The sequence below is a fragment of the Meles meles genome, chromosome 5, assembly GCF_922984935.1.
Source record: "Meles meles chromosome 5, mMelMel3.1 paternal haplotype, whole genome shotgun sequence".
Classification (NCBI taxonomy): domain Eukaryota; kingdom Metazoa; phylum Chordata; class Mammalia; order Carnivora; family Mustelidae; genus Meles; species Meles meles.
In genome coordinates this window covers 132,879,502-132,891,533 of record NC_060070.1, presented here as the reverse complement: position 1 = coordinate 132,891,533, position 12,032 = coordinate 132,879,502, and the positions used below count along the sequence as shown (strand labels likewise).

Genomic DNA, 12,032 nt, shown 5'->3' with positions numbered 1-12,032 from the left:
GGGGGCTTCCCCCCCCCCCCCAAAGCGCACATCCATTTTGCTTTCTTTTCTCGGGTTAGACCAGGTTTCCTGGGCTCTGGGGCAATGCATTGGCCCCTGCGATACGGCAAGGTATTATTCTGAAGGGTCGAAAGGTGAATGCAGGAACAAGATGGCTAGGCAGCTAGAATGGAAAGTTTATATGCAGAAAGCAAAGATATTTCAGGGCTCAGACTGCTGCATTTAGAACTTTGTCATTCTCCCGCCCCCCTACCCCCCATATCCTAGCTGCAGCGTTTGCACCGGGCACCGCAGACCCGGCTGGTGGGGGGGGGGGCAAATTGAGAATGATAGGGAACCCCAGAGTACATATTTTAATATGCTTATCATTGAGGAGGTTGAATTCAGCCAATTATACGTGGATATTATTTTCTATGAAAATTTGCCTGTTCATTTCCTTATAGGTATCCGAATTTTATATATAGGAAAGGGTTAAGAAGTGTATGCTGTATGTCACGTTGGGTGTTTGGTTTGTTATTTTTGTTTGCTTGGGGTTAATTATGTCAGATTTATTTAGTCCCCATTTTATGTTAAGGAATGTTGAGTCCTAGTTACACTGTTTGGGGGCTTTTAAAAGTTCACGTTTTTCCATCCAGAATGAGGAAGACGTGATGGAAGGCAGCACTAGAAACCCCACTTCTTCAATGCAGGTTGGAGCATTAATTAACCTGACCTAAAAGTGAAAGTGAAGTAGATTATTAATAGAATGGACAAGAGAAAAAATAGAAACTCTTCAAACGGGTTTTCTGGAGACCGAGGGAATTGTTGCCTCATATCATTTCAGGCTGTAGCATTCTTTACAGACAAACCCTTGCAGTATTTGGATAGGAGGATCCTTTAGGGAATGGGGCAGCAGAAAATGTATTATATTTTTCTCCATGAGAAATGTGGAGGAAACGGGGTTTGGAGTTATCTACACATTAAAATGGATTCTTTGCAGTGTTTTTTTTTTTTTAATGCTTTTGACATGATTTTGTGTATGTGGTTTGTTGTTTTTTTTTTTTTGCATGAACATTACAGGAATTTTAGACTGTGTTCAGGATGTTGGCATTTTCCTTTAATTCTAAGAATTGACTTGATATTTTGAATCTGGTTCTTCTGAATCTTTGACATAGTGCAGAGATTCAATAAAATTTTAAAAATATAATTGCAGAAAACCTCTTAAGTGTGGGAAGTAAGTGAATGTGGCATTTTGCAATTAGCCTGCAAATTTTTAGAGAGCAAGATATAGCAGTTATTTTTGAAATAGGGTTTTAAGTGGAGCAGGTTCGGGGCTGTTTTCCTGGAGGGAAATAACCTTACTTTGGAGGGGTTTTTAAAAAGAGAGAGAGAGAGAGGTTGTGCATGCGGGATATGCTTGAAACACATTAACCTCGACCGGAAAATGACCATTTGTTGGCTGTGGAATTGAAATTGAGCATGCTTGTTCCCGAATGTCTGCCCTTTCCCGCACCAGAGCCTCAATCTTTAATTCATGGCTGGGAGCTGTCCCAAATCATTGACATTTGGCAACAAAAGTGGGGGTTGGGAAGGGACGAGGAGATGGAGAGGATGGTGAACGCAAATGAAGACACGCGGGAGGAAGTTTGAAATGAATGAGAGGTCGAACGAATGAATGAACAGATGGAAAAGGCACAAGACGCGGACACCGGAGAGGAGAGGGAAAGAGCCCGGGTCGCCCGTCCGAGCCTCGCTGAAGCCCGGTTCAGGAAGGACAGCGAGGGTCGCACGGACTGTGACCTGTTTGGCTCCATGAGCTTCAAAACATGTCCCGCGCGCAAGCTCCGGTCCTCCCACAGCGAACTAGAGACGAAGCAGTTATAGTTGGAAAAAAAAAAAAAAAAAAAAAAACCAGAAATTTTCACGACTCCTTATTTTACACACGCACACACTCACACATGCGCGGTGTGGAGGGTCTTCTCCAGCAGCGCCCGCAAAGATTACGTGACGGGAGCGCTTCCTGCCCCCGGCGAGCCCCAGTTCCCCCGTTAAAATATTGCCAGTGCATCTTAGGGGCTACTTTTTCGCCACTGAGTTTTAGGGGTGGAGGTAAAGGGTAAGGAGAGAGGGGGAGCTGGGTGGGGGAGGGGAAGAGGAACTGTATTTTACTCCGTTCCGGCGCTGCAAAGCTGCATTTATGGCATGTTGTAGCGGAGGGTGTGTAGGGCTCGTTTCACTGTGACCGATTCTAGTAGAACGAAGATGCGTTTATTCTATCTCAGTGTTCTATTTGATATTGCAGTCGCAAGGGCTTTTATTATTTCCCGGGGGTGGAGGAGGGAGATTCAGGAAGGTTTACGTATCTGCCCCAGCCGAGGTCGAAGTTAACCTCAGTCCCTTCCCTGGCGCTTCCCGTTCCGGATTAGAAAGCGCAAGGCCCGCCTCGCTCTTCCTGCCGCAATTTGCAAACGGGGAGCTCTCGGAGGCTGCAGGTTCGGTCACCTTCCCTCTAGTCTGCGTCTGGCCCGGCTCTCGGGGACCAGCGGCTGGGGGTAGCGGGGGCAGTGAGGTGTATGGTCCTCTTCGGAGACATTCACACACAAGCCCTGGAGGCAAGAATCCTCCTCAGGAAGGAGCCTGCGCTCTGGGTCGTAGATACTGGAGGCCGATTTTGATTCTGAGAAGATCGGCCTTTCCCTCTGCTCCCCTAGCCCCAACCGCGTGGATCCACGGTTCTTGCTCCCCTCCTGGCCCCTCTACGTGCTTCTGGCCGAGCACCAAGGAACGTTTAGCCTGTTTCGTTGGCCTAGGGGTGGAGAGAAACGGCCTTGGCAGCCGCAGTCGGGCGCCATGGGGTTTAACTACCCCGAGGCCAGGAAAGAGGACTTCGGAGCCGCTCGGGTTACCTCCCTCCTCCCTTTCCCTTCCTCCCCTAGTCCCGGCCGCCATCCCGCGCCCCGCCCCGCCTCACCCGCTGGAATGGACCCGGAGCTAGACGCCTGGAGCCCCGGGTCGACTGCCAACCTGGGCCCTTCAGGGTTGGGTCCTGGAGAGAAAAGGCCCCACCCGCTGCGGGAGAATTGGTGGCGGGTTTTTCGGGGTGTGTGGGGAGCTGAGCCGCGGACAGAGTTTCACCGATCTGGCCCCGGGGAGGCAGCCCGGGGTACCTGTGCCAACACAGGGACTCTGCCCGGCCCTGAGTGCCCCGACCACTCGTCACCCCCGCCCAGTCTCTGGACACCAAGGCTGCTGTTTCTCCAGTGGGGTGGGGAGGGTGAGTGCGACGATCTCACTCGGAACACATACTCCACGGTAGGCAGTCCGTTTTATAATAAACAATCCATTTCGATGGCTGTGGCCGGCTTCCAGAGACTTTATTAATTTAGTCATTCAGCAGTGTTTGCTGAGCACCCACCAAGCCCGGGGAGCCGGCCCGAGGCTTTCTCGCACGACGTGGCCAGAGGTTCAGCTCCGTGGCCCCCACGCTATCCCGCCTCCTCACCCCTTCGTCACCCCCGCACTCTGCTGCCGTTACCCCCTCTGTCACCTCAGAAATGCAAGATTGCACTTGGAGAGCAAGAACGGACTTGCTGGGGAAGTGTTGGGAAACGAAGGAGGGAGTGAGGAGAAAGAGAGAAATAAAAGAGACGGGGGAGGTGAGAAGAGGGGGCGATGGAAACAGAAAAAGATGCAGAGCGAAATGCGGGAGGGAGCTGCAGGAAAGGAATGGACTCGCCTCCCCCTCCCGCACCCGCTAGCGCGCAGACCGCCGGCACAAGTCTGTAGTTGGGGGCGGGTCAGTCACTCTTGGGCCACTTCTTTCCTTTACCTTTAACACTGGCGTCCCGCGAGGCTGGGCAACAAGTCGGGGCTGGCGGGCCGCGGGGACTGGCGGGCGGGGTCGCGACGCTGCTGACCAGTGTCCCCTCCTCCCCGCAGCGTACCTGGTGCAGGCCGTGAGAGCAGCGGGCAAGTGCGATGCGGTCTTTAAGGGCTTTTCGGACTGTTTGCTCAAGCTGGGCGACAGCATGGCCAACTACCCGCAGGGCCTGGACGACAAGACGAACATCAAGACCGTGTGCACGTAAGTGTCCACTTTGGCCTGCTGGGATTCTGTTCCGGGGGGCGCTGCTGAGGTCCGTGCGGACTGGGCTGCGGGCCTGCGCTCTGAATTCCCCGCCAGCGCGAATCAGAGCGTGCTGAGCTGTGGACTAACACTCAGGCCTTGGCCAGGTTCTGCACTGCCCAAGGGGGTCCTGTGGTCTGAGGTGGGCAGGGGAGGACCCTCCCACCCGGGAGCTAGGCCCAGCCCAGCGCATCCTCACCCGCACGCACAGAGGCGCGGGCACTAGGCGCGCTGGAACCCGGAGCGAGGGCAGAAAACTGCTGGCGGTTCCTCGCTTTACTTTGAGGCAGTCTTCGTCATTTTTCCCCCCTGCGTGAATGAGTGGACTGACGAGTATTCTCTGAAGAACAGTTGGTTTGGGTTTGCGGAGCGTTTTAGGAAATACCTCAGGTTTGCATAAAGGAAAGGTCAATGTCAATCATTTATTTTGTCCATTTCCCCTGATAAAACCCCGTTCTGCTACACACGAAGAACACTTGGGGGCAGGCTAGGGAGCGCGGGTCCCTCTTTCGCTTTCTAAGAGAGAGGCTGGAAGAATATTTTGTTTAGTGCCAATGATTTTGCCCAAGAAAAGTATGTCATGGGTATCCAGTGACCATCTCTCCTGAGTTTGTGGCAGATTAGAGGTCTGGGCTAGCCAACCCCTTCCTTGTTCCCCCTACCTTCCTCTCTGCATTTGCTTGGTATCCCCAGGCCACAGGCAGGTAAGGGCTAGGTACCTGGCCAGGTACAGTGGATTTTCCCAGAGCTTGGCTGAAAAGCACTGCTCCCACTAGGAAGGGAGGTAACCAGCAGAGAGCCCTATTGTGGTAGACTAGCAACATTTTAGCTGCTGCAGACCTTAGAAGTACCTCTGTTCTCTGTAACACACACATACATGCACACACACACTTATTTTATTTTACTTTATTTTATTTTTCAAAAAAAGCTGTAACTCCCACCCCTCACCCAATTCTGGTCTTTACCAAAAAGCCAAGGCAAGAGGTATTCCTTGACTCCCATGGGTTGATGAAACCATTTTCTGCACCATCCTTTGTATATAGTGAAGTCCTTTTTCTCTAATTCCTAGGGAGGGAGCATTTGTTTGTTTAAACAATGAGTAATTAAATGGGGGTCAATTTTGCTACACATTTTCCTAAGTACCCTGATATCCACCAAAAGCCGCAGCAGCTAGGTAGCTGGTACCTTCCTATCAGAAAAGGGACAAAGGCTGATCTGGGTTGCATACCCACCTACTTTAATTCCAAACGTCTGGTAGTAGGTAAGAATGTAGCTTTATGAAGACTGACAAAAGGTTAGATATAGATCGACTCCCAAATCTTCTATTATTTGCTAGAATTCAGCTATTGCAAGTTATTTTAATTTTTTTGCAGGACTTGGTCCTGGAGGATAGAAGTATCCTCCCCCACCCCCCTGCCCACCCCATCCCCCAGAGGCTACAGGCCACTGCTGGGTCCGGCCTTCCACTTCATTAATGATTCTGGTTGCTCGCTGAAACCCACCGCCTCTCAGTACCATGTGGATATCTGTCCTTCATCACCCTATTCCTCTTCCAGGAGGGTCCTGTCCCCATCTGGGCATGCATAAAGAAAGGGGAGCTTTAGATATCCTTTGGGAGGTGCAATGACAGCAAGAGAGCTTTCCCTCCGCCTCTTAATTTCTCTAAATCTTGCTGTTTATTATGAAGTGAGGAACCTGGAAGCCCTGTGCTCCAGGCTCCCCCGTCCTCATAAATTAGAGACTCACAAAGGTCGTTAGAAAATAGCCAGCTCAAGGCAATTAAACAAGCATTAAACAAGCATCTCTATTAGCCAGAGATGGGGTGGGGGTGCAAACAAAAATAAATCAAACATGGTGCTTGCCTTCAACGCACTTACAGTCCAGGCTAGCGAGCAGAAGGGAGAGATAGGAGAAAATACAACCAAATTGCATGGGAGGCGATTGCTAGTGACCTGGAGCTACAGGCCCGGGTGAAGTGGGAGCCAGCCCAGCTCAGAGTTACCGAGACGCACGGATCGACCCAGCACCGAAAGGAGACAGCGCCCCAGGAATCGATCACGGGTTGGAATTATATTTAGTTTCGGGATCTATTTTGGGTTTTCGGAAGAAAGGGGGACAATAATGAAAAAGGACAGGTTGGTTGAAGGTTGTGGGGGCGGGGCTAGGAGCTAAGCCCATGGGGGAGGAAGTGGCTGAGGAAGAAGGCTCGGGGCCACGGGAAGGGGCGAGGAGAAAGGACGGAGAGCGGGGTCCCTGGAAGGCTGGCGGAGGGTACCGCGGTGGCACCGGAGTCCGGGCCTGGGGGACTGCACACCATACCCCGAAGGCCTTGGGGAGGAAGCCCCCTGGGGCCCAAGCCCAGAAGGACTCCGGAGCGGGAGAAGAGGAGGGACCGAGCGTGCAGGCTCCAGAGCACTGGGATTTGCAAAACCAGAAGGTGGCTCCAGGCTAGTCCCAGGGCACCGACACTCACCGACTCGGGGAGGGGAGAGGCAGGCAGGAGTCTCCGGACCGAATCTGAGCCGGGGGACTGTGGAGAGCGAGGCCAGGGGTCACGCAGGGCCTAAGAGGAGGGGGAGAGGAGGAGGAAGAGGAAGTGAGGAACTCAACAGAGGAAAACCGAGGGGAGGGAAGAGGAGGAAGACAAAGAAGGGAAGAGGAAAGGATGGGAAACTCGGAGAACGGGAAACAAAAGGAAGGGAGGAGGGAGAGTGCGGGCGAAGGCGAGGGAGTACCGCAGCGAGGGGGGGGGCACAGAAGGGACGAGGGGGAGGAGAAAGTGAGAAGCCAAGAGGGGAGGGCCTTGCTCTGAGCAAGTAACCCATCTTGCAAGCTAAGAGGCATTAATGGGCGGCAGCTTGCAAGGCTTAGCACTGTTTTCCTAGCTTTCCCCGAGGAGGACGAGCAATCTGTCTGCGCAGGCCGAGGTGCCAGCGCGGCGCTGCGGGTGCGGCCCGGCTCCCGGCTACCGGGTCCCCGCCCGGGAGCGGGAAAGAGAAACCAGACGCCGCCGGAGGCGGCCTCTGTCCTCGGACGTCGACTTCCAGGGTGGGCCGAGGTCTGGCGGAAGCAAACCTAGCTCGACCCCGGCGTCGCGCGGGTGGAGAGAGGTGGGGGGTGGCTCCGTGGAGGTTTGCTGAGGCCGCGGGGTGGAGGCGGTGGGGCCGGGGAGGAGGCGCCGGGGTGCAGGCCCGGGTCCTCCCCGCGCCCAAAGTCAACCTGCTTCTTCCGTTTTGTTCTGTTCCTCGCCAGATACTGGGAGGATTTCCACAGCTGCACGGTCACGGCCCTTACGGATTGCCAGGAAGGGGCGAAAGATATGTGGGATAAACTGAGAAAAGAATCCAAAAACCTCAACATCCAAGGCAGCTTATTCGAACTCTGCGGCAGCGGCAACGGGGCGGCGGGGTCCCTGCTCCCGACGCTCCCCGTGCTCCTGATGTCTCTCTCGGCAGCTTTAGCGACTTGGCTTTCCTTCTGAGCGCGGGGCCGGCTCCCCCCGCGCGCCCACCCACATTCACTCCATGCTCCCGGAAATCGAGAGGAAGATCCATTCGTTCTTTGGGGACGTTGTGATTCTCTGTGATGCTGAAAACACTCATATAGGATTGTGGGAAATCCTGATTCTCCTTTTGATTTCGTTTGATTTCTTGTGTTTTATTTGCCAAATGTTACCAATCAGTGAGCAAGCAAGCACAGCCAAAATCGGACCTCAGCTTTAGTCCGTCTTCACACAAAAATAAGAAACGGCAAACCCACCCCATTTTTTTTTTAATTTTTATTTTTTGGCACAAGAATCTCAGGAACGGCCCTGGGCCACCTACTATATTAATCATGTTAATACATGACAAATGATGGGCTCCTCCTAATAGGAAAGAGAGGAGAGGAGAAGGCCAGGGGAATGAATTCAAGAGAGATGTCCACGAGGAAAGCATATGGTGAATAATTCACGCTCACGTCTTTCTTCCACAGTATCTTGTTTTGATCATTTCCACTGCACATTTCTCCTCGAGGAAAGTGAAAGGACAGATTGTTGGCTTTGTGGTTTAAGGATAGGAGGGAGAGAGGGAAGGGATTGAGGAAATCTCGGGTGTCTAGGTAAAGGCTTCCAGAAGAATCGCTGCTAAAGTCACTGAGAGGTTAAGCTTTACCTGCTGTTGTCAATGCATCTTTCCAAGTCCACTGCCTTTATTTTCCCTCTTGTTTTAGCTGTTACACATACAGTAATACCTGAATATCCAACGGTATAGATCACAAGGGGGGGTGTTAAATGTTAATCTAAAATATAGTTAAAAAAAGATTTTGACATAAAAGAGCCTTGATTTTAAAAAAAGAGAGAGATGTAATTTAAAAAGTTTATTATAAATTAAATTCAGCAAAAAAAGATTTGCTACAAAGTATAGAGAAGTATAAAATAAAAGTTATTGTTTGAAATGGGGGTGTCATTTGTTTCCTGCCCCAAGCCTGCTTTCTTGATCCAGTGCCCGGGGTTTCCGTAGGGACTCGGGACGCCAGAGTGTACAAGTAGATAACCTGTCGTCTTCAAGCAGACCCTCTTTAACTAGGTCACTTTGCCAGTTTTCCGAAATCGTGTTTACTTAAAGAAGAGAAAGTGGACGTTGTATTTTCAATAAATAAAAAGCAGAGATCTTTTGTAGGTGAGGATTCGGGCAGGTTGGGCTTGCGCGAGAAAACACACGCAGACCCAAGGCCAGTGCCCAGCCTGCGGCCCCCGCCCCAAGCGGGTCGGAGCCCTAACCACCATCCGTGCAGGCCGAGTCCTAACCACGATTCGCCTCTTCCTCTGCGGTGGCCGGAGGCAGCTTGCGAACGAACCGCCATTAAGGGCTCTAGCAGAGGGGCCGAGGAGAGGCTGTGGTCCCTGGCAGGGATCAGGTGAATCCTTTCATAATTAATAAGACGGCCCAGCTGAAATGGCGAGGAGACGGGGCCCTATTGATCTGGCAGTCGAGCTGCTTCCACCTCTCCTATTTATAGGCCCCGCAAGGCCTTACCGAGAAGTAAACATTCGAGAGTAATCACGGGCCGAGGAGACCGGGGTCCAAGGCCGCGGGAACCGGAGCAGGCTGGGGGAGGGAGAACCGAGCGTCTGTCTCTGGGTTCAAGGAAATCGAAATCTGATTTCTAGGAGAAGGTGAGGGGGGAGAGGGAGCTGCAGGGGGGAGAGCGGGGTCCCCCGGGGTGGGGGTGAGGTCTGGTGCAGCGAGGCCCTGGAGGCTGCGGCCGGTTCCCGCGCCGCGGAGCGAGCCGGTCGCCGCCGGGAGGGTGCGCGGGGGCTCTGAAATGTAATGTGTAAACAATCGCTAGAGTAACAGTTCATAAATCAAACCCAGTAGGTCGCAGCCCGATCTGCATTCCCCCCACGGACTGAATTCCAGCAACACATGCGTCCCAGCGCCCCGAGCGCTAGAACCTGCCCGGATCCTTAATGGCAGCATATATTACCGCGGCCGCTTCACGCACGCGCCGCGCCGGGCCACTCCTGGGAATACTTTCTCCCGCCACCTTCGTCGATCCCCTATTCTCAGCCAAAAGTAAAGGAGACCCTGCCTGCCTGCGCGGAATGGTCACCCATAGGGAACGTTGGTTGTTTTGGAAAATAGCGTTTGGTTTTGATCATTTCGTTTCAGGGGTTATTTTCGGTCCAAGCAGAGGTAGGATGATTCTAACCCAAGCGCAATCCCTGGAATTCGAATTAAAATGTCTGAGCCTGTTTTAAATACGAATCTATTTAATGAGGGGGAGGAGAACAGGGGGAAGAGGGAGGGTCTTCTATCATTTTTTCTTTTTCTTTTTCTTTTTCTTTTTTTTTTTTTCCTGGAGAGCTCGCCGCCGCCTGCCGGTGTCTTTCCCAGGGAGGGCTGGGGGCGATCCGGTGCACGCAGCTGGGCCCCTGGCTGGCCAAAGGAAAATGCACGCATCGCTCTCCCCAGGCTCGGGGGAAGGGAGACATCCGCGACGCACGGAGGATGCCCCTCCCCTAGCAGCGCGGGTTTCCCACCTGGAAATCTGTCTCCTTCGAGATCTGGGTGGAGGCGAGGCTTAGGGAGGGGACAGAGGCGACGGGCGGGAAGGATTAGGAACGCGGGCTCGTTTGCTCTCCCAACAAGGTTCTTCTCCAGGAACCCCGTCCTCCTGTGGCTCCAACTGCCTTCCCAGAGGGAGGGCGCTCCACCGCCACGTCCTTCCACGCCCCGACTCCGTCCTGTCCCATATCATCCTACCAGTGCCTCAAGAGAGATTGGTGCCCTGTTGGGGACTCATTTGCCCTGTCCTAGGCTGGTACCACCAGCAAGTGCGCTGGGGGGGGGAGCCCCAGGAAAGCAGGGGCGCTAGTCTCAGAAACATAGACTGCCGCATCTGGCTCGTGAGAGAACATTTCTTCTTGTTGTGGTGATTGTTTAGATTATTATCGCGCCGTCTTTGGCTATAATTTGCTGTTTAATCATGATGACATCTCCATATGTTAGTTGATGTTTTTAAGCAGCAAAGCAGTAAGCCCTGTTCCCAGCTCAGGGAGATATTAACCAGGGTGCTCACACCCCTCATCCAAATGGGAGTGGGGAACCTAGTGGGTTTCGTGCACCAAGGAAATGGTCATACCAACGTCCACCTCTCCAAGCAGCCCACCAGCACTGGCCCTGAGCCTCTGAGGACTTGCTGGGATTGTAGAAGTGCCTTTCTTCACTCTACTCCCTGCCCCAGTAGGTCCAAGACACAAAAGTTCAGTTGAGTGTAATATTTGGTTATCCTCGCGAAAATAGTAGAGAGGTCAGCTCCAGAGCCCTTGGGAGGGGGAAGTAGAGGGAACCAGGAGGTGGCAAGAGAAGGAGGGCCTGGAAAATGGGGATGCAGAGGAAGATGGGGAAAACATCCAGAAATAGAGTCAGCAGAGGGGAGAGGGGAAGGCAGTCCTTTTAAACACAAAAGGAGATGATGGAGAAATTTCCAGGTGGAGATGGTAGAGTTGCGGAGGATGGAGAAGAAATTGGGACTGATTTTCGTTTAGGACTCAGAGGAACAAATGAGTACAAGGACCACCATGCAGATTCTCTTTCTGTAAATCCAGAGATGCTTTCATTCCAGCTGGAGCCTCAAGGGTAGGGTCATGGTCATCACCGAGCCTCAGAACCTCTGGGCTAGGCAGGCATGAGTGAAGTCGGTGGAGGGCAGGAGCACCAGCACTCACTGCACACCTGAGCGCACCCCTGGGGACATCAGATGGCTGAAAAGAGATGAAGCCTTTGCCCCTTCCCCCCTTCCCCCTTTTCCCCCACCTCCTTCCCCCCTTCCTGACACTCCTTCAGATCCTGGCAGAGCTGCTTCTGGGAAGGTCTCCAAACATTCTTTCCCTCTCCCACTACCCGCCCCACCCTCCCACCCCCCCACCCCCCAGCCCCCGCACACACGAAGCTCTGCTGCCCAGCAACTCCCCGCCAATCCTAGAGGTGTCCACTCTCTGGAACAGTCTATGGTCTGGTCCCATGGGACCAGAGAAAAGGTCCACTTGTCTCACCCCTGCAAAGCCTTGCTTCCCTCCTCCCTTGCCCCTACTGTGAAAACAAAGTGGGGATGTCGTGGTGAGGATGTCAGCTGTGTGGCTGGACCAAGACCCAGGGTTCACCTCCAGTCAAGCCCTGCGCCCTCAAGTCACTGCGGGTGGGACATCAAGGAATTTGTAATGCTGTAGTTTGTTCCTTCCTCCCCCAAGGAGAAGAACAGTGTCTCTCAGGGACTCTTCCTTGATGTTGGGGCCCAGAACCTCAACCGCAAACCCCAACATGGGAATAAAGAGAAACCCTGCCCAGCCCTGCCCACTTGAGCCCCATGGGGTGAAGGGGAAGGGTAATAGTCCCATCTAGATTCTCACCCTGGTAGGACAAGGTCTTTAGAGTGTGGACTACGG

General features: G+C 53.1%; 1 protein-coding gene across 1 annotated transcript; it reads left to right on the top strand.

Moving 5' to 3' along the window:
- The first annotated feature begins 2,943 nt into the window (after positions 1-2,943).
- On the top strand, positions 2,944-8,520 carry NRN1 (neuritin 1). Its single transcript, XM_046004212.1, is given in 4 exon segments — positions 2,944-3,253; positions 3,256-3,291; positions 3,919-4,063; positions 7,358-8,520. Coding segments are annotated over 4 exon segments (705 nt in total). The 5' UTR covers positions 2,944-2,958; the 3' UTR covers positions 7,587-8,520.
- Positions 8,521-12,032: the final 3,512 nt, after the last annotated feature.